This window comes from Fistularia commersonii, chromosome 11, assembly GCF_037954325.1.
Source record: "Fistularia commersonii isolate RoL2024-O1a breed Wild chromosome 11, RoL_Fcom_v1.0, whole genome shotgun sequence".
In the NCBI taxonomy this organism is placed as follows: Eukaryota; Metazoa; Chordata; class Actinopteri; order Syngnathiformes; family Fistulariidae; genus Fistularia; species Fistularia commersonii.
This window is the reverse complement of record NC_141294.1, coordinates 14,859,493-14,882,612: the sequence shown is the minus strand read 5'-3', so window position 1 is coordinate 14,882,612 and position 23,120 is coordinate 14,859,493. Positions and strand designations below refer to the sequence as shown.

General features: G+C 47.1%; 1 protein-coding gene across 4 annotated transcripts in view; it reads right to left on the bottom strand.

Moving 5' to 3' along the window:
* Positions 1-23,120, bottom strand: part of ptprub (protein tyrosine phosphatase receptor type Ub) — a 253,953-nt gene that overhangs the window by 94,740 nt on the left and 136,093 nt on the right. For all 4 annotated transcript variants that reach the window (XM_086155227.1, XM_086155228.1, XM_086155230.1 and 1 more), the window contains exons 4-6: positions 12,349-12,430; positions 6,584-6,699; positions 482-656 (exon numbers count right to left, since the gene is read on the bottom strand). In XM_086155227.1, the coding sequence (XP_086011353.1) occupies positions 482-656; positions 6,584-6,699; positions 12,349-12,430 (373 nt within the window). The remainder of the gene's footprint in view (positions 1-481; positions 657-6,583; positions 6,700-12,348; positions 12,431-23,120) is intronic.

The window sequence follows — 23,120 nt, the reverse complement described above, 5'->3', positions numbered from 1 at the left end:
CTGACGCGTGGAAGAAACCAAATACAAACTAATACAAACCTACTAGCAGTACCTTCTGCTCGCTCTAAGCGATCTCAGGCAAAACTGCTCTCAGTTCTACTACCTCAGTGGTGGAACAAACTTCCGGAAGCAACAAGACTAGCATCGTCTCTCTCAACCTTCAAGAAACAGGTAAAAACTGTTCTCTTTCAGGACTTTTTACTGCGCTGATGCCCCAGATCAGGTTAGGCAGCAAGTTAGGCTATGCAGTGTGTGTGTGTGTACGTTTGTGTATGTCTTTGTCCAAAAAAAAAAAAAAAAAAAAACCTCACTAACCCCAGCTTACTGTTCTGTATATTTCCTGTGCATCTTGTATTTGCAAGTGTATTTGCAGTCCCTATGTCCTCTATTGTAAGTCGCTTTGGATGAAAGCGTCTGCCAAATGCAATGTAATGTAATGTGGAAATGCATAAATCGCGTTGAGATCGACAGGAAACTTTACCTTTGACGACGAGTTCGGCGAAGTTGGAGACCCCGGATCCCTTGGTGGACTGGGTGACGCAGCGGTACAGGCCTTGGTCGGCCCTCTGCACGTTGTCCAGCTGGTAGGACACCACAAAGCGCCGGTGACTCAGGTGCTTGACGGAGGCGGTGTTTAGGATGTCTCCGTTGTGTCTCTAGAAGAAGAGGGAGGAGAGGTCAGGGTGGGTCGTGCACGAGCTTTGTTCCTGCAAAGAGATACCGAAAATCGCTCCCCGGTTTTCGTCGGGCCCTTCGGTTGACGTGACGCAGCCTGATGTAGCTCGCCGCCTCCCGAACAGATGAACGCGGACTCCCCGTCACGCACGCGAAGTCCTCTTTCCTCTGCCGACGGCTCTCAGCAGCCGCGAAAATACGTTACGTAACCCCTCCGCCCCCCCGCCGCAACCTCCACGGTTCAGCTCTCATCACCATGGCAACAGCTCGAACCTTAGGGGCCGGCCCGGGGGTCTGTAACCGTTCCGAATTCCCGCTCGTAGATGCGACGTCCATGTCATAGGATGACGATGGAAGCAACCCTGTTGTTCTCAAAGAGTACACAGTTATAGCTTTGACATTTTTCTTGTTTTTTTTATTTTAATTCATATCTTTCCACTTCTTCTGTCCACACATGTTGTTTACAGAAATATGTTTCAGAAGACTCGTTTCGAGGGTTAGTTCTTGGCATCTGTGATACGTGTCCTGACCCACCTGAGGTCGCAACAGCCTGTCCTCTTCCACTCCACCCAAAAACCTCTTTGGTCTCACGTCCAGAACATCTCAGTCCAGCTAACATGTGTGTCCCTGATCCACCAATCAGAAGGTCCGCATCCCTCTATACCTATCCTGGTTCTTTCTATCTTCATGCCAAAGTGTGCTCGGGCCAGATGCTTCCGATAGCCTGGGTCTCCAATGAACCTCCTGCATGTATTGGACTGCCAGAACCCGGAGAACCCTGAAGAACCTCCACACAGAAAGGAACCCCACTGAGGGCCAGAGTCGGCTAGCATACGCCGACAAAGGAAGGGGGCACTGTGTCCGAGGATGGGGCGGCGAGCATACGCCGACAAGGGAAAGGGCCCCGAGTTGGCTAGCATATGCCAACAAAGGAAGGGGGTACTATGTCGGAGGTCGGGGACGCTAGCATACAGCAACAAGGGAAGGGGCCCCAAGTTGGCTAGCATATGCCAACAAAGGAAGGGAGCACTCTGTCGCAGGACGGGGCGGCTAGCATAGGGCGACAAGGGAAGGAGCCCTGAGTTGGCTAGCATATGCCAACAAAGGAAGAGGGCACTATGTTGGAGGACGGGGCGGCTAGCATACGGTAACAAGGGAAGGGGCCCCGAGTTGGCTAGCATATGTCAACAAGGGAAGGGGCCCCGAGCTGGGGGGAGGGGCAGCTAGCACAGAGCGACAAAGGAAGAGCCCCCAAGTTGGCTAGCATACGTCGGGAAGGGAAGGGGTCCTGAGTCAGCTAGGGGACAACTCGGGACCCCAAAATCGGGATGAAACAGAGATAATGGATCTTACTTCAGACACGAGGATCCACCAGGAAGGGACGAAGGGAATCCGGGAGAAGGGTCCATGTGGCGGTACCCCCTCTAGATAACCATCTGGCCCCAAAGGGCCGGCAGAGAACTCCTCTTAAGCTCAGCCTGACAAGGCCTCGTGAACCGCAGGAAATCATTCTCCTGCTCGATCAGGCTCGCCGGCGGAAGTTTCAGGTGAAAAGACCTGCAAACTGACAAAGGACCCCTCGGATCCCAACGGGATCAGAAAGAACGAATGCTCCATTTTAGGCGGTTTAACTGAAATCACGATGTGGCGCAAACAATTACGGGACCCGTCCAAGAACTCAATGCGCAGCGTTAAACCAGGGTGCCGAGTTTGGGAGGGGAGGCGGCGAAAACCGTCGATGCCCGAACCGAAACCAGACGACGAAGCGGAAAAGCGAAGAAATGTGGGAAAACGTTGACGGGTTATAAGATGCACTTTCCCGCCGCTCCATCAGAGGCATTTCTCACATTGTTCCACACCATTAAAAACCACCAGCTTCTATCAGCTTCACAAAGTCTCCATGCAAACACATCCAATGTGACGTTTTTTTTTTCTCAGGTTTTCAGGCTATTTCTCTTACTGGCCGCGTGAAACGCCGGAATTGAATCTTGATACTCGTCCTTTTGATCTGCCGGTTCTAATAGAATCCGAGGCGCGTGAGAACGTCGGGATTAACAAAGAGGCCTCGGGGGTCAAGCTCGCCCATCTCCCCGTTGTCATATTTGTGATTTTGAGGCCTTCAAATAAAAGAATGTTAAAAAAATAAATGCACTAAAACACAAGCCGGCCGAACGGAGAGTGATGGGCAGCCAGAGAAGAAGAAAAGAACTCCGAGTTGTGGGTTTTTTTTCTTGCATCAATTTTATCTCCTCGGTTTGCTTTTCGCCGGGATGTGTGCGGATTAAGGAGGTGAGGGAAGGCGGACGTGCACAAACATTGCGGCTGCGGCTAATTGGTAAAAAAAAAAAAAAAATGACAAATTGATTTCATCAGTTCATTTGGCAACAGAGAAAACAAAAAGGGCAAAACAGGAGCAGCGACGGAGCAGGAATTTGTTGCCGTCTTTCGGCCCCTTTGGCACCGGAGGAACTTTCTGGAGTTCCGAGAACCTTTTCAGGAGCGAGACCAGAACCAGAACCAGAGACAGATGGACTTTGGGTTTCTAGAACCATTGTAGCTCCGAGTCCAAGGAGGGTCTTTTCGCGGTTTTAGGTGCTCATTAGAGATTGGTGAAACATATAAGCTACTCCCATGAGCGGACTTCTTGCAAACAACGTTGACGAACTCTCGAGGTCAACAGTCAGATGTTCTTTTTGCGACAAAATGCAACGAGAAATGGAGGGCCAAAGAGGTCCAAGGTCTTCTGGCCTGCGACGCCCCAGAGGACTCGCAGAGGAACATCTACATTTTGGACCAAGATCAACTACACTGCTCAAAAAAATAAACTTAAAAAACACATCCTAGATCTAAATGAATGAAATATTCTTATGAAATACTTTGCTCTTTACACAGTTGAATGTGCTGACAACAAAATCGCACAAAAATGATCAATGGAAATCAATTGTATCAACCCATGGAGGTCTGGATTAGGAATCACACTCCAAATTAAAGTGTAAAAACAAACTCCAGGCTGATCCAACTTTGATGTAATGTCCTTAAAACAAGTCCAAATTAATCTGTGTTGCTTCCTGAGTGGACACTATGATTTCACACAAGTGGGATTGACTTGGAGTTACATTGTGTTGTTCAAGTGTTCCCTTTATTTTTTTGAGCAGTATAGTTAGCTAAACGCGCAGGGAAGACACTTCAACGTATCTGATCGTCCATGGTTACTCCAAGAACGCTGCTGCAGCTTCCACTTCCGTGCCGTCCATGTGGTTTACTCCTTCTTCTTTGCACCTGAAGGACTCTACTTCCTGGAACCAAGTTCAAGCTGGACACTTTTCAATCCGAAAAAGGCGATGATGTGCGCGGGAGTTCCCGTAACAGCTAGTAGCCAAGTAGCCACGCTAGCTAATCATCCCTAAAATGTTTGTTTTCATCCTCGCGTCGTGACCAAGAGGACACTTTGTGAACATTAACCATATTAATATTTTACAACCCGGCGGCCTGAGATCAACCTGGATTAACAGCGGGAACGGCGGGCGGCCGAAATGTAAAGAAAAGAGAAGGAAACCGCCGGCGCGTCGACTTCTGCGCTTTAATAAGAGTCGCGCAAAGACGGCGAGGTTATTCCCCGCCGGGGAGGAGGACGGTACGGCTGCCTCGCCTGCAGATGCTCCGGATGAAAAGGCGGAAATCAACAAACCCGGCACGCGAGAGGAATAAAAGAAAGAAATGGTTGATCCGATATAAGCAATGTCAGTTTTCGGCGGCGAGGAGGTGCGGAGGCGGCCGGCGCTTCAGAGCCTTATTGTCTACGGCGTAATGACATCCGTCACATTTGATGATCACACGCCAGGGAGATCTTCGGGGCGGCGGCGGCGACGCCAGGTATGAATTCAGATTTGCAGACAAGGGGAAGCAGTCGAGTCACAGGTTGCCGATTGCGCTTCGCTCCGTAAATACCAGGGATATCATCATAGGGACGACCATATATGAAAAGACGAAGGGAACAAAACTCATCCTTGGGTTATTTTCATTGCTTTTTTGGAGGAAAATGTCCATTTTTATTCCAAAGTATGACGGCTTTAATGTCTGGAGGAATCAGGAGAAGGCGAGTCGAAGGTACTTTATATTAAATTTCCCAGATTGGGGATCAACAAATTCCATTCATGCAATCATTCACGCGTCAGATTGTGACATCCAACCATTCACCCGAATCTTCTTGTCGGGGCAAATGAACTTGGATTCCTTTACTTGAAGATGTTCCAGCTTTCATCCCGCAGGTTTCCTCACTTCTAATGACCTGTGGGGAGTTTCCCAATATAACTACCTTTTGGGTGGGTCTGGGTTATTATGGGTTGTTATGTAAATAGAAGAGTTGATGGGGTAACAGGGTTGTTTTTCTAACAGGGGTGTCGTTTCGTTGGGGACAAAGGAGCAACTTTTGGGGGTTACCTGGATACCGCACATGGACCGGGACCTTCTGCAAACACCAAACAACCAGGAAAGATCCATCACCGGAACCGGACCCCGCTAAGCTCCACCCGAGCCTCAGTCCATGGGAAACAACAGGTTTTACCTCTTTTCCTGGCTTCCAAAGTTCTTGTCAATTTCTACACATGTACCAGACATGCAGAGGAATGGAGAAGACGTTTCTCACAATCACATCTTCAGTATCAGTGAATCCACCTTCTCCATCGAACCCCATTCTCCGGATCCTCCTCTCTCACACCAACTACCTTCAGCTCCTCTCTCCACGACATCCATGAATCTTCTCTTTGGTCTTCTTCTAGACCTCCTGCCGGGCAGCTCCACCTTCAGCAACCTTCTACCAGGACCCTCACCATAGTTTGGACATGAACAGAGGAGTGTTCATGTCCAAACCATCTCAGTCATCACTTTGTCTCGGTCATACATGTCCTGCACCCCTGTGACAAATTCTTCTTTCCTTTGAGCTTTTCCCTTTAGGGGTCTCCACAGCAAATCCATCTTCTCCATCTAACCCTATTCTCTGCATCCTCCTCTCTCACACCAACTACCATATCGTCTCTCACGACGTCCATCGATCTTCTCTTTGGTCTTCCTCTAGACCTCCGGCTGGGCAACTCCACCTTCAGCAACCTTCTGCCCAGACCCTCACCATATTTGGACATGAACAGAGGAGTGTTCATATCCAAACCATCTCGGTCATCAATTTGTCTCGGTCATACATGTCCTGCACCCCTGTGACAATTTTCCTTCGGGATTTCATCGAACCCAATTCTCTGCATCCTCCTCTTTCACACCAACTACCTCTCTCACTACGTCCATCAATCTTCTCTTTGGTCTTCCTCTAGACCTCCGTTTCCAGCATCCGTCCACTAACATATACCCTATCCCTCCTGTGTACATCACACAACCATCTCAGTCTGGCATCTATAAGTGCACGCAGATGCAAACTGATATTTGACAGCGTGAAAGAGTCGCAGCAGACGTTGCCCAATCCAGGTAATCCCCAAAAGTTGCTCCTTTCTCCCCAATGAACAACACCTGTTGGCACAACAACCCCCTTCCACTTACTTTCTGAAGATCAACTCTTCCACTTACACAACCTAGACCCGCCCAAAACCCCGGTGGTTATATTGAGAAACTCCCCACAGGTCATCAGACGTGAAGAAGCCTCCGGGATGACACTTGGAACGTCTTCAAGCCACGAAAAGAAGATTTGTCTCATGGAGACACGCAACCATTCGCCCTCCGGTTCACTCGTCTGGACAACATGGGGTCTCCAAAGAACCTCCCGCATGTTTCTAAATGTCTCCCTATGACACCTGGATGAAGCTCCAGCCTTCCGAGTCCATCTTGCAAGGGGGGTAGAAATAAAAAGCCAGAGTCCAACCCGTGGGTTCCTCCCGCTCGCAGACCCGTCCATTGAACCACTGACCTCCAGCAGGAACTTCTCGGCCTCCGCCGCCCTCCCGGCAGCGACGCACTGGAATGTGGCATTTTGCCCGGCGTTGACCTCCTCATCTCCTAGCCTGGAGAAGTGCGGTGCCTTATCTGAACAGACAGGCAGGGAAAGAGGAACACAGTGAGATCAAAAGACCCCCATTACCTTTCAGGCAAACACAAACCCAGCCGGCTACAGCAGGCACATTTTTATCAGCGTTTTTTTTTTTTTTTTTTATATTTATTTCCATTTTTTTCTTTAATACAATGTCCTGATAGTTGTATCTGCTTTGTCTACTTTTTTTTTTTAAATTTAATACCGACTCTTTCCGACCCCCCCGCCCCGCCCCACCCCAAAACACCTTTCCATGAGCGTTAATGGGTATTAATAGGAGATATTATTCAGGTGATACATATTCCCGGGTCGCAAGTAAAACAAAATGACTGAAAATATGGTCGAACGTGGGAGTAAAACCGGCCATAAAACGAGCTGGGGTTTGACTAATAGCGCTCCCGCCTGCTGCGCCGAGCCGCCGGTGAGTCTTAGGTGTCGGAGCCGGCCGTCCAAAAAAACCGACTCCGCCGTTAACAATAGAACCCGCGAGAACAGGAACCCCTCCTTTTCCTCCACCCCGCCGAGCCAAATCACCGTGTAAACGCCGCCAGCGCCGCCTGACACGTCTGAGAAATTGGGTAGGACACGTCGACTTGTCACTCCGGCTGACTGACGGGAAGATGGCAGAGCGGAGCGGCGAGAATTCGGTTCTCATTCATCTCCCACTTAGCTTTGCGCTATTTAGCATAGGTGCAAAGGGAGGGGGTTATCTCGTTTATGTAGCCGAAGTAATTAGAGTGCCACATAAACACAAGAACGCACAGGAACCGGCGTTTAAAGCTGAATTAATTGCATTTTCTCCTCGTCGGTCAGAAGGTAAGATAAAATAAAGAGCGGCGTTTTGATCTGGATCCGCTTCCGGCGGGTCGAAATCGGTTAGTGGCGTCGGTAGGGAAGGAAAGGGTGTTTCTCCAAAAATTTCCATTCAATCGTCCATTTAATAAAGTTAAAAAAAAAAAAAAAAAAACGCACATCCGCTATTCAGTTTGTGATGGGAGTTGGATCAAAAAAATAGAGTTTGAAAAAATCCGCACACCAATAATGATTTATTTGATTAACAACACAAAAACTTGCATGACGTGTGTTAGCAAACATGTTATTGTGGCATTTTAACATTTTAACATTATTTCCAACATTTTCACAAGAGCCAACCCGAGAAACCGATGCCAGGGAAACATTATTGATCGCAGGGCTTCAGCTTGCAATATTAAATATAAAATATCGAGTAAATACACAGGAGGAGGAATGAAACCAACAGTTGGTCTGATGGTTTTATTAAAAAAAAAAATGTTATAATGTTTAAATGTTAACATAACATGATATTTCTAACAAGAGGCACGCTAAAAAAAAAAGGAGGGAATCAATTCCATGATCTTTCTCTTTAAAAATGTCACCACAATAACATAATTCATTTCATAAAACCATTCTTTTGTTTTTTCTTACCATGACACCGCAGAAAAGCTCATCTCATTGCTTATTTTCAATATGCTTATTTTTGTTTATTTATTTTCTATTTATCTCGTTGTTTAGGTCTGGTTGTATATTTTTCACCCTCACGGTTCCACTCAGTTGTCTATTATTATTATTTGTGGACGTCTTACTATATTCATATTTATTTTATTTTTGACAGCTGTTACGCTGCTTTGACAAAAGAATTTCCCCCAATGGAGATCAATAAAGTTTATCTTATCTTATCTTATCTTATTTTATCCCCGATCCATAGACTTCCTGTAATAGCAGTGAGAGATAGCGGGGCGCTAACGCTGAATCCCCCCAGAGACGTCGCGCTGCGGTGGGAAACCATTCGACGCGCTAAAATACTTTTGTGCAGCCGTGGGTTTTCCAGGAGGTGAACCTCGGGGGCGACCTTCTCACATCAACCACGAAAATAAAAAACGGCGGCGTCGGCGCTCACGGGGAGCGAGCCGTGCGGAACTGCAACTAATGACTATTCCAATAGTCCACTAACCAGATTAAGACAAAAAAAAAAAAAAAAAAATTCTCTTATTGATATTTATTGGTTATCTAAGCCGCTTCTGCTGCAGCCGAGGTCACATGGGTGACGGATTCAACGGGAAAAGACGTGCCGTTCAGATATCCGGACAATTTAAGGTCGCCGAATCTCCTGCGTGTTCTTGGATCGTGGCGTTTCTGAAGCTTAACTACCTAGAAGTAGCACCAAATCCAAATGTTTCCTTTGTTTTGGTGTGAAGGAGAGCAGCTAAATGATAAAAATCTGTCCATGTAATGAACTGTTCCTTTGGAAAATACACGACCAACAACCAAAACATTCATGAAGTGCAATTTCACTTTGCCTCAATTCCGTCTTCTCAGTTCTCCGTGCATTTTGTTGTATTTTTCACCTAAACTCGCAGCTTCCAAACCAAGTATACGGGTTTTTTATGAACCTCGAGCAACAAATAAGAAGTGATCCTGCACTCCAGGTTCACTTTTCTCTTTTTGGCCAACGACATCTTGCCGATGAGGGTGTCGGAAAAGCGAATACTGACTAAAACCGTGCACACCTAGCAGGCAATGTAGGAAATGCATTTTTATTTTAAAAAGAAGTTGGTTTTTTCAAATGTTAGATTTATTCGACGGGCCGGATCGGACCCCCAGGCGGTCCGGTTTCGGCCCGCAAGCCGTACGTTTGACGTCCCCTCCCGTAGACCGACGTACATTTTGTGCCCAACGCCGAAAAACGCCGTTGTTTCTCGATTGTGTCGCGAAACAAAAACCTTCCCGCCCTTTTTCCCCCTCGCTCACACAAAGATTCGTGAAAAGTAAGACGTCTCACTCTGAGCTAATTCATCCGGCTGAGGCGAAACAGCGTTTTCATTGACGACTCCCGAGTTAGACACAGACTAATCGACCGGTCGTTGCGGCTCCTGGAGCCGTGAGTCTGAACCTCAAAAAACACACAATTAATCCTGATAACTCTGAGCTGTCCGAGTAATTGTGCCTTCTGAGGAAGGTTATTTATTCACGTTGTGCTTATTTTATTTCTCCACGCCTCTCCTATTGGCCGGCAGTCAGCGGTGAACGCTTTAAGCCGGATTGCTTTTTTCGCCAAATAATTAAACGCATAAAATATGACGGTTTTCTTCAGGGGGTCGGCAGGATATCCAGGGCGTTTCCGTCAGTCTAAGCGAACGTGAAGCGGAGCTTTTTATCTGCTGTTGCTTCAGCCGGGCGGCCGGCGTCAGACGCCCTCTGAAGTTGCAGATCTAAGTTCCTCTGAAATGAATTGGAACAGTTTTATGAGCGGAGAAAAAAAAAAAAAAATCCCGCATTTAACGCTTCGCCTCCGAGCCATTTACTTTGAAAATCGACGCACCTGTCCTAGCGCCGTTCTGGTAGCCGTAGCATCGGGATCGTAAGCTAGCTCTCGTAGCTTAACGACCGCCGCCGCCGCCGCCAGGGGTTTCTTATCCCTTGGAGGAAGTACCCACAGAGAACCGTGACCCCGGAGAAAAAAGCTTTTTTTAGCGAAAGCAAATATCAGCGGGGCTACGTAGCGGATCCGCGGTGCCTCCGCAGGGGCGGATATTAATTCCTCTCCTTGACGTTTCCCTTCGTTTGTTGATAAATTATGTATTTTAACAATATACTGTTGTCCTCGTTGGTCTCAACCCATTCGCTTCCTGCTTATTTTTGTTTATTTCACGTTATTGTTTAGTTTTGTTGTCGTTAGCTTCCCGCCATTCTGCTGTCCATTCTCTCTGTTTATTTGTAGATGTATTTGGCTATTTTCTAATTGTCTCTATTTATATTTATATTTATATTTATTGACAAAATAACTCTTACGCCGCTGCTGTGACAAAGAGTTTCCCTTGTGGGATCGGTAAAGATCGCTAAACTCCATTCTGGCGCGCGCGATAAGCTAATCCAAAACAGCTAATTTTATCCTTGAAAAAAATTCCTGATACAAATACAAGAGCGAGAAAATTAGAATTCAAAATTTGCGACATGTCGCCGCCGCCGCCGCACGATTTTATATCTTTGAGCTTATTTTTCGTATTTTTCTTAATAAATATCATCATAGGCCCGAAGAAAGCAAACGGTGAAACCAGAAAGAAACGGAAATGAAGCACGAAATAATAGCGAAGCACTAACGTGGTGCACGTGTGACCGATATCGCACGTGAATATAATGGCAATCCATCCATTTCGTGAGTTTTTAGGAGGAGATTTGAACAAATGAAATGGGGAAAATTCATTGAAGATACAAAAAGAAAAAAAAAATAGACACACGAATTATTTCGTATCTTACTATACCGCTGGTTTTTCCTATTCTAGCTCAGCCGGAATGATCCCTCCTCCCCTTTGCTTTTTACTTAAGTTTAATTTTCCCTGTGTGTGTCAAGTCGGAACGGCGTTGACAACAAGTTGAAAGTGAAATAAAAGGTTCCTAACAAGAGTCGGTCTGTAAGTGAAAAGAAAACACGGCCGATGACCTCAGACAAGGTCGGGCCAAAATGTCTCCCTTATTTTGTTTTTCTGTGGTTTTTTTTTTTTTTTTCTTTTTTTCTAAAGCACTCAACCTGATGTGGCAACAACAGGGAGGATGCTGAAAGCCGGCTTCTGATGACAATCAGGACAAGAGAGGGATAAAGATAGAGAGAAAGAGGGAGGTAGAGCATCTCATCGCCTCATATGATCAAATATGCAGATGACACACTGAACTATTGTTTAAACGTAAACATTTATTGTTTTCCGTAAAGCTACACGTCACCAAAAATATACCCTTTCTGGGATCTTGAAAGACAAAAAAAAAAGATAGAAAATAAATGATAACATTATTAATGAAATAAATAACACCGTTTATGAAATAAATAATAACCAAATAACACTTTTCAAGTGTTTCACAGAAAAGAAAAAAAAGGCTAAGGAAGATTAACTTTCTTGTAGACTCGACTTTTTTCGGCTCTCTAATTTTAAATTCACTGTGAAAACCAGAAAGCAAGCAGGCATTTTACGACCAGTATTGTTTTACAGGACTGTCTCAGAAAATTAGAATATTGTGATAAAGTTCTTTATCTTGTGTAATGCGATTACAAAAAAAAAAAATGTCATACATTCTGGATTCATTACAAATCAACTAAAATATTGCAAGCCTTTTATTATTTTAATATTGTTGATTATGGCTTACATCTTTAGAAAACTCAAAAATCCTATCTCGAAATATTAGAATATCATGAAAAAGTAATTTTGTTTTTTTTTTAATTACTTTACAGAAGATAAAGAACTTTATCACAATATTCAAATTTTCTGAGACAGTAGATTTTATTATGATTTTTTTTTTATTATTATTTGCATTATAATTTTATAATCATAATGCATCTCCGGTATTGTTCGGGGTTCGTTATTTGGGAACCACTGTTTTAAGGCATTTGCTTCGAGGCTACTTGAGTTACAGGGAGCGTTGCTGTCCGAAAACATTTTCCGCTTCTCTGCGATTCCAGTTTTACCGTCCAAACAGGACGTTATCGTTGACATCCGTGACCGATACAAAATGCCGATCGACCCGCGACGCCCCTCTCTGTTTCTGTGAAGGGCTGTCGCGGAGTCGCCCCGCCGGCCCGCTAACCACTCGTTCTTTAGCGCGGTCGGCGTACGTAATTGATTTTCACAAGTGGCACTTACAGCAGGGATAGTTGAGCACCATGATGTCATCGATAGCGATGTAACCTCGTCGCTCCCTGGAAACGGTCGCCTCAATCAGCACCTGCGGGAGCCAAGCAGACGTGAACGCATGAGGAAAGCATACAAGTCATGGGGCACAGCGGGCCTGGAGCGCCAAACGACGCACGGCCCTCGGAACCGAAACGTCGGATCGATTTCCACAAAAACAACGGCGGGATCTACGACTTCCCCTCGTCTCGACGCGGACATTAATTACAAACGACCCCATTACGACAATCCCGCGCATCTGTTGACCCAAAACAAAGACTCTACAGGAAACAGAGGGGCGAAACAATGAGAGGGAGGGAGATTGATAAGTTTCGCTTGGGTCCACGAGGCCGGGAGGAATGATAGTTTTATCAAGCGTACAATGCGGCGCCTGAGTCATGAACCGCGTGGCGTCGGAAGCTGTTTTGAAGCCATAACGGCGGATAAAGCCACTCGCGCGGGGCCTTGAGACTCGAGGGAGGACAAACCCTCGCGCCATACCGCGGAACAATAAGCTGGATGAGCGGCGGGCTCTCGTGAAACCTAATCAATATCGAATCACCATCCTCAATAATAGTAAGAGAGTTATGAGACACGGGGGTGATGTTTGTTTTCGCCGCACCAAGGACGGTCTCGCAGCCGCACGTTGGATCCAAGGCCGGCTTTGAGTTATTGTTTCTCATAATCCTCAGACCGAGTGATTACAACACGGTTCCTATTGCCGGATCCTCGAGTTTGCCGAGTCTCACGCGCAGGGACGCGCGACAAACCCACACGTTTACACAACCGCAATCTCCTCCGTCCTTTCCCGTCCAATCCCGCGCTCGTATTTGCGTTACACGTGTCACCGAAAGTGCGCGAGAAGACGCGCTCTTGTCGATAAATCACGGCCGGATACGTTCGGATCGGCCGGTCTCCGTGACGCCGGGGTCCCGGCGACGATTTAAAACATTTTAATGATTTATCTCAGCACGCGCGAAGAGTTCGGTGACGTTGTCAGATTTTATCTGGGTCTGTTCCACGCTAAGTAGCGAAGGAGCATCACCAGTGGCTGAACACCAGCATCTCATTACTCAAAGGTTTGAGCCTGTTAAGCTTCAAACTTGCGCAGCGGCGGATTTTACTGACATTATACCGTCAAAGCCAATTAATGGTATCATAAATTCAATCTTGTCGTGGCAACTGGACCTACTTTCTGTCCTTGAAGACGTCCCTCCTCTCATCCCGGAGGCTGCTTTAGTTCTACCGCACTGTGGGGAGTTTCCCTTACACGACCGCTGGAGTCGGGTTCGTTATGTTGATGAGCGACTTGCCGTGAAGCCGTTCGGTTCAAGAGGGTCAAACGTGTCGTTCGGGGAACAACGGTAAGGAACTGAAGGGAACTGAGGCGATCTTACAAGTTCCTCTACTTTGTTTGAACTTTACCCATTCAAATTTTAACCCGGGTGCAGGACTTGTACCTTTGTTCCCACCGATAACTCTCAAATGAACTCAGCGAGCCTCCGCAACTTATCCCGGCCTCCAACCCTGGCTGTTGCATACGGAAAAGAAAGAAGACATACCGTTATACACGGAGCACAACATTAATCAGCACAACATCCGTCATGGATGCATCATGAGCAGGAAGCAGCAAAGGAACAGCGCCAGGGGAGCAGGTAGGGTCTTGCTCAACAACACCTTAGCAGGCTAGCAAGGACCGGGAGTCAAATCAGGAATGTTTGGGTTCCAAGAACGGGTGGAAATGTATCTCCAGGTATGTTTGCGTTGATTTGTCGCCGCGCAGAATTGCAAGGAAAGGGCCTCGAGTTTCACAAAAGTGGCCTTTTTGGCTCTTGCCCCGAACCACGGCTCTCCAAAGGAGCGCCCCTTGTCCTCCAGGTGTGAGTGGACCGTGAACTCCTGACCCGAAGCCGTCCTGTGTCAGAGGATACAGAGGTCGTCACAATCCTCACTGCTTTTGGAAGCAAACGCAACCTCCTCCACTTTGTGCCCCGGTGTCATGAACTATGAAAATGCAAATGTAGCTTTTTCAATTTTCCCAGCAAGAAGGTCTGCCAAGTTTGGCATCACACCAACAATGACTTCACCCACACACCGCTTGAGAGCTAGCTAGCTAGCTAGCTAACCCCTGTGGATGCGCGCTATGAGCTATTGGGTGCAATGATGTCAGGCGGGTACCACCCTTTGACATTTCCCGTGGAAAACTAGGATCACGGTATTTCCGTCCGTTCTGCTACATTTAGAGTCGCATTACTTTGCACCGAAGCACAAAAGCCACCCAAAATGGTTTCATGGGAAGGTTTATCGTGACCCTCTGGTCTCCAACTAAACCCGATGCTATCAACGGTGACGTCATTGAGACTGTCGTTTCTTTGCTTAGCTTTCACATTTGATTAGTGGACTTCCTTCCTCCTGCCTTCCCCTTGCGGGTCCGATGGTTTGCGCAGGTGTTCTGGCGCGAAAGTTTTAATGATATTGATTTTATTTTGCTGTCCTTGTTGCAGAAAGCGGAGGAGCAATAAAGTTCGACAGCCAAAGACCAACTGCGGTGTTCCTTGGTGGTCTCACCAGTTGGTCTACGGCTTCAGTCCAGCATGCAAGAAGTTAGAGGCGCCCTAATTGATACCGAGGTGCTTCTTCAACATCCTCCTCTCAGACACCTCAACTCACGAGTCCAATTCAACTCCCAGGACGAAGCCGGCCTCCCCGATGAGCTCATTTAGTCTGTTGCCGTCGCCGCCGTCAGCCTATCGCCCCTGAAGACTACGCAGAAGATGTCGCCGGACGCCACCAGACCTGAGTTTCCTGCGAAAGATCAGGCGTCTCTGACCTTCCTTGTATACGGCATCCTTGTTTTTAGTCCAGTTTGGTTTATTGTCTATTAGGACGTCCCGAGTACTCGTCCAGATCTGTCCCGCGGATGGAGATGGGGTTCGGACCGGTCCTCTATTTATAAAACCACCACCAAGTCTTTTGTAACGTAGAGTCGCAGGTGGTTTAGTCCACCCCGCTCCACCAATCTGTCCAGCACACTCCTGCACTCGGCAGGTGGCAGGGCTGTGAGCAGAAGCTGAAGTCAGAGGTGTAAAGCGTGAACAGGAAGGGAGCCAGGACCGTCCCCTGTCGTGCCCCGCCGCTAATCATGATCCTGTCGGACACGATCTTCTGCAACCTCGCGCACCCCGGCCGGCCTGCGAAGCGGTCGCTAATCCGGGCCACTCCCGGAGCATCGGCCTCTTCTTGCCGATGCTCTGGGTGGGATCTTGTTCAACACACTCCCCGTGGTCATCGGGAAGATCGCCGCCGCCGTCCCTCGCCTGACAACCCGGAAAATCCCGGAAAGATCCTGCCTGCTGACGTTTTCCAGTCCCCTAGCGTGCTACGCTAATATCCTTCCAGCTCCCCGGACCCCGTAAGCCAGCCGATCTGCATCGCGGGACCGATGAATAAACAATACCGTCGTGAACAGAATCCGATTTTGTCAATTGCCGCGCGCATGTTTGTTTTGAATTTAGTTTTCACATTGAAGGGAAAAAAAAAAAAAAAAAAATCAGAGCGATACCGCACGCTAATTCAAACTCTTGATCTCTCGTGTGGAGAAACAGAAAGTACAATAATAAAAGGTTTGACACGCTTGACTGGAGTATACTTTGTGTTTGTCGGTATTTACCTCAACGCTAAACCAGAAAAGCGAAGCCATCCGATTTTTAAGAGCAGTTTGTCGACGTGTTTTACAGTAAAAAAAAAAAAAAAAAAAAAAAAACGACTAACTTCACAAACACAACCCATGTTTTATTCATCCGGCTCTTTGCTTACAGACCGAGGGCTCCCCTTTGTCAAAGTTAAGTTCCTGCCGCTGCCACGCTGGCACGAGAAACATCTGAACGCACAACTTCTTCCTCAAGGCTTTAACTTCTAGCGACCTCTCAAGCGGAGACGCCGATTCGCCGGCGACCGGTTTTCCCCGGAAGCGAAGCCAAGGTTTTTCAGATGGCGGGTCGAGGAAAGGTAATCGCGGCGGCGCTCGGTAAATCCCTAATCGCGGATGACGTGCGGCGATAAGATGTGTAGGGGAAGCCGGCGGGGGCGATTTTGGGGAAAACCAATCCGGACCCGTCGAGTGGCGAGGGGAAGGTGTGCGAGGCGAGGCGAGGCGAGGCGAGGCGAGGCGATGGCGCCGGAGGAAAGGTCCGGTTGTTGCCGGTCGCTGGCATACAACCCCGACCCCGACTACAGCTGGCTACTTTTAACGTTTCTAATCTCTTTCTGCCAGAGTCAATTTTTGTGTTCGCAGCCAAACCTCCCCTCCCTCCTCCCAGCTCACCTCCTCGCGCCGCCGCCGCCGCTTGTTTTTTATTTTTGTGAGAATTAACATTTCCAACATCGGAGGAGCCTCTCTCTCACATGTTGTCCCGTCCATCTGCTTCCCCTTCGTCCACCTCCGCCCTCCTCCGTGCACCCGTCCGAACGTATTACTCGCAGAAACAAATAAAGTACACTCCGCTTTGGACGCGCGGACCTGGAACTAGCTGTTAAATATCCAGCGCCGCGCCGTCGGACTGACATCCAAATTAGCCGGGAACACTGATTAGACTTAATGGCGTACAAGGAAAGAAAAACATGTATTGAAAGTCTAATGGAAGGTGTTATTACTCTCTGCTAAGCTAAAGCACTCAATAAGAGATTGATTGCTGGGTAATCCTCAATCTTCTTAGCCATTAGGACGCAGGGTTATTAAGAGGCCAACATTCGAGGCATTTGTTTCGATAAACAACCTTCCTGAACTTTTTATTGAAAGCCACTTTGCGTTATTCTAATGAGCCGTTGGGGTTTAATTTCGAGATTCAAAATAAAAAAAAAAAAAATCAAGGAATACTTTTGCGGTGGGATTGCGGTTGGTTTACGAGCGCTGTAAAATGTACATTTTCGGGAACATATTACATTACCCCGTAATATCGGCTTTTTAGAAGCGGCGGTAAAGTATACAAATCAAAAGAGAATTTATAAGGCTCTTTAAACCCGCGTCTACCTTTTTTTCCTCTCCGGCCCGGAGATAGCGTTCGTCACAGAGGGCTTTCACCCACCATTAGACGCAGTCACAGATAGAAAACTACCTAAATATTCACAGACGAAAGGTCACGTGGCAAAGTAAATCTGCTCGGGCGGAAAATGCCAAAGAATAGCGGCCTGTCGGAGACGGCCTGAGCTAAGGAAAGCGAATCCGCTCTCCGTTTCACGGGAACTCCTTCTCCGTTGCCGAAGGCTGAGCTCGCGGAAGGAAATAGCTTCCGACAAAGCGGGGATACGCGGTCTATCATTTACAAGTCCGGCCCGGGCCCGTCACTCACCCACCGGATCTCGCTAATATGAATGTAGGAAAGCGGGGGAAGAAAATGTCATGGAAAAGTTTATGCAGCCGGCGCGGCGGCGTACGAGGTCAGGTCACAGCAGGCATCCAGTCTGGTCTGTTTGCCAGAAGCTCCCGTCTGTGACGATCAGCAGAACTGACTCCTGATGTTACTTCTTCGTCCGGATCTTTCTTTACGGGTTTCTGAGCCGCTACTTCTCGACGGTGCGCCTCCTCCGACGTCGGATGAAGAAGTACAATTCTGGCCGCTAGCTTAGATCGAGGGGGTCGAACTCGTTTTGGTCACGTACCAGAATTTGATGTCAAAAGTGCCGGAACGGTAAAATCATGACGTAATTACCTAGAATTAACAGCAAATCCAATTCTTTCCTTTGTTTTAGTGTAAAAGACAACTGCTAAATGATACGTGATAAATGATAAGCTAAATGATGAAGAAGTACAATTCTGGCCGTTAGCTTAGATCGAGGTTGTCGAACTCGTTTTGGTCACATACCAGAATTTGATGTCAAAAGTGCCGGAATAAAATAAAAATCACATAAAATCATGACGTAATTACCTAAGACTAACAGCAAATCCAATGCTTTCCTTTGTTTTAGTGTAAACGACAACAGCTAAATGATAAAAAAATCTTTCTATGTAATGAACTCTTCCTTTAGAAAATACACAACCAACAACTAAAACACTCATGGAGTGCAATTTCAAGAACACTTTCTGTTTTCTCAGTTCTCCGTGCATTTTGTTTGTATCTTAAAACTTTCTGAAGAAGTGATCCTAAACTCCATGTCCACCTTTCTCTTTTTTGACAACCACATCTTGCCGATGAGGGTGTCGGGTCCGACGGAGAAGGGGGTCGATTTCTATCGATAAGTAAAAAAGAATGCTATTTCCAGACCCGGAAGCCGCATTGCTGCCATATTGCTGTAAGCTGTGAGTGACATAGTGTTGTGCCGTGTTGCTAACATTAGCTAAAACAGAGCGCCGCTAGCAGACGATATAGGAACCGCATCTAGTCCGTGGACTAGCTGGGTCTCCCTGGGGCAAAATTGTGTCAACGCCAAAAAAAAAAAAAAAAAGGAAAACGTCCCAGAAATCTTAGCACATTGCTGTTAATTGCTAACAGTCGACTCCAGCCTTGCGGTTTCAACAAACAAGCATTCGCTAACCAGGCCGACGGAGCGACCGAGAAGGTAGGAAGAGGCGGGGATTGAACCGCCCACCTTCTGGTCGAGAAGGCACCTGCTCGAGGTGACCAAACCCGTCTGAAGGCAAACGGCAACACCCGCGCTAACTCTGTCCCTAAAACAAAATCTGCATCGCGCTATGACTGGATTAGCGTTAGCATTGTACGTGATGTTTTCCCCGGAACGTCTGCAATAAGCGTCCTTCAGCGGCTAATACCGCTCGCATCAACGCGTTGGAAAAAACGGACCGAACGGAGACGGAGGGCGGGTGGAGAAAGGCAGCGAAACATTTTTTTGTCCGCATTCTGTCGGCGAACGCGGCTCCTGCGGTATCTGAAAAACACTCGACGTGAAGCTAGCAAGAATGTGACACTATTGACTTCTTTACGTCTAGACTTCTCAAGGTGATCTCCCGGCTCCGATCGAAATCACTGCGAGCCGTCGAGCTCGTGATTCCATGGCAACGTGAAGACGAAACCGATTTAAATGCTTGTCGAGCCCTTCTTTTTCCTTTAGGGACTCCTTTAAGAGCTACTTCCTGTGCTCGTTCCCTCCATCCTTCAACCTCCTCCCTGGTCTTCACCTGAGGTACACGTCCAGACCTCCTCAAGTACGACCCCACCATCTCCGGATCGTCTACCGAGTGCCGTCTTCATCCGTTCATCTCTGCCATCTTTGCCTCCTGTAACCTGATCAGAAGCTACCGTTGCAGACAAATTGTCCTCCGTGATTAATCTCGAGCTTCTGAAACTAGACGTAATCTGGAGAAAAAAATAAAACGAATAAAAAGAGGATTGGGTTTCCGAACGACTAATCCTCTTAGTTTTGGTGATTATAAGAAAATTGCCCGAACTGTTTTTAATTTCAGTCAACAATGACATTTACTGCGTGTGCAACCGTTTGTTTTTGTTTTTTCGCTCCAAACACTGGAATGAGCCCGGAGAGTATCTTAGCGATGCTAAAGGCTACGCTGACATTTCGTTTTCCCCCCACACACACATTCCAGGCGTGGAACCGGGAACTCCTAATGTGACCTGAAATGAGTTTGAGATGCGTCTCCGAAATAACGTGAGTTCTCTTGGGGGTTTCTTCTTCTTCTTCTTCTTCTTCTTCTTCTTCTTCTTCTTCTTCCTCAGCGGCAGCAACAACAACGACGACGGCGGCGTCTTCCGGTGGTTTAATGACGGGGTGAATCGACCTCATTATCACGCGGAATCCAAAATGATTGCGAACCGAATCCGTTTTAGTGTTTAAAGTCGAACTGCGGGTAAAACAAACCCCTTTTTTTTTTTTTTTTTTTTTTGTCAGAGAGAATCCAGACGAAGGAAAAAACATCAATATTTCAGCGGCAATTTCAGGAGGCGGTCAGGATTCGCCTTGGTAATTACCCATGAGTTGCTAGGCGACGCCACACCTTTTTTTTTTTTTTTTTTTTTGTAAGGGCCGAGGGTCAGCTCAGTCACGTGTTTTTTTTTTTTTTTTTTTTTTTTTTTTTTTTTTTTCAAAAACGTCGCATCTCAAAATGCAGGACGGAACACCGGGAAGGACGTGTCCACATCCAAGGCCGCGGAGCATAAATTAGAATAACTGCCGAATCGGGACTGGCCAGAACCGCCGTTCTGTTAACGCTACAAATTCTGCTGCTGATTTGAAGAAAAGCACGGCGAAGCCTTCGCCGGAGGTCGCGACGCGCTGCCTTGTAATTACTGTAACGGAGCGGCAAAGCGGGATCGATCTCCGATACGACGGAAAGGGTTCGGACGCAGGCGTAGTGGACCGAGCGGACGCTTCCGCCGAAAAACCCTTTTAGCGCCGGAGAGTCGGCCATGTTGAGTCTCTGCCGCATCCGACATCGATGATATGAGGACGAGGGGGTTTTTGGAGGATTGAGAGCTTTCTGGGTTCAAATGCTTTTTCAAGGAATTGTACATTCCTACAGCTGCTACAGCGACCGCTAGCATGTATGATATATACGACTCAAATAGTTAAAAACACTCCGAGTCAGTCACACTTGCGTCAAATCAAAGTGTCCACTTGGGAAGCAACACAGATTCACATCAACGTTGTTTTTTTTTTCACTTTCATTTGGAGTGTGACCCCAAAGCAGACCTCTGTGGGTTCATACATTTGATGTCCATTGATCATTTTGGTGTGATTTTTTTTTGTCATCACATTCAACGTCGTAAAGAACAACGTATTTCACCAGAAGATTTCATTCATTCAGATCTAGGATGGGTTATTTTAGTGTTCCCTTATATTGACTTCACCTCACCAGCATGTTTACCGTTTCACGTAATGTGCACTTTACTGCTAATTTGCAACCTCTTATCATCCATCCATCCATCTTCTGCCGTTTGTCCTGCACTCAGGGTCGCGGGTGGACGTCCAGCTGTCGTCGGACGGACATACCGACGCTCGTCTGGGGCAATTTTGGGGTCAGAAAACGGGAAGAGCATGCAAGAAAGGTCGCCCTGTCGGAATCGAACCGGGCTCCTTCTTGCTGTGAGGCCGGAGCGCTAACCACTGCGCTACCCTGATACTAATCATCATTATTACCTCGTACTTTACTGCTAATTTGCACTTGATTATTATTATTATACTCTTAATTTCATGTCACCGTGGGATTGTGAGAAACGTCTTCCCCATTGCTCTGCAAGTCCAGTACATGCAGAGTAACTCCATTGATGCTATGAGTTCAGACTGGACGGTTAGCGCTTCCGCCTCCCGGCCAGAAGGTCCCCGGTCGGATTCCCACGGGAGGTTTTTCTGTGCGGGATCTCCGTGTTCTCCTGCGTGGAGCTCCTCGGAGTTCTGCAGCTTCCTCCAACAGTCCAAAAAAAAAGCAATGGGTTCATCAGGGACCCTAAATTGTCAAGACGTGTGAATGAGAGGCTGAATGGTTGCATGTCTCTAGATGACGATTTATCGGTGGGAGATGGGATGGTTGCACAGCTTTTTTCTGGACTATTGAGCGCACCTGAATATAAGCCGCATCGGCTAAAAACAACTAAATAAATCTGTGTACATTTAAAGGCTGCACTTGCAAAGGAGCTGCAGGTGTGAACGTTGTAATGCGAGATATTTACACACAAACATTTGTTTTTTAACTTTGAATTAAATACATACTGGTAACATCCACAAATACGCACTGGAAATGCTTTTTTTGAAAAAGATGAATGATGAATAACACAAGGAAAAGTCCATTTTCTATCCCCGCTTCATCCTACTCCGACTGATCGCTATCTTTGTCTTCCTCCTGCGCAATACAACTATTAAAGTCGTCTTCTTCGGTGTCGGAATTGAACAAACTCGGAATTTCAAGGCCATTTCATTGATCCGACTCGTTTAAGTTGCGGTGTTCAAAGCGTGGGGAAAAATTAGCGGCTTATCGTCCGGAAATGACGCTATTGTCGTTTTAGCTATTAGCATGGATCTGTTAGCGCATGTTCGCGTTTTACCGTCAACAAAGGAGGGGGGGGGAGGCCGCTCGCAGCGAGCTGGGATCCGTCCGAAGTTTCTGCACCGGCTGTCGCCGAACGCTTCTTGCGTTTCTGTTTAGCATCCGAAAGAGCGTCGACCGCACATGCGGTCGACACAAAGCGTGAGAAAGAAGTAGCGGCTAATAGTCTGGAAATGATGGTCATGATCTACTAAAACTGATAAGAATGCTTTCACTGGGTCACTCGCACCGATGAAATTAGCTTTAGTGTTACTGAGAAGGAAGACAGGGATTAGGGAATTAGCTCGTTAGCCCAAAAATATCCATAAATTAGCCGTAGTGTTCAAAGCGTGGGAAAGAATAGCGGCATGTCGTCCGGAAACGACGGTATGTCGGTATATTCGTCCCGGCGAGCCGTGCCTCTCGCCCCCAAATTCAGGCGAAGCGATACAGATAATGAGCGAATGAATGAACGGCGAGAGAACGGCAGTCAGAATTACATGACGGCCGAGAAGTTGCTGCAATACGATCTGATTTTTTTCTATTTGCAGTCATTTACACATTTACACCTCACCATTTAGCGGTTGAAAAGCTCGTCTATTAAAAGGCCGCGCCTTCAATACGTTTAGTTCGGTCTCCTTCCCCTGGACTATTTGTCCCGTGGTAAGAGTCATCCACTCCTCTTCATCAGTCCGTTATAGATACCGGGCCTCTTTCAGCCTCTCATTGGCAGCCGCCGCAGATTTCTGACTCATCT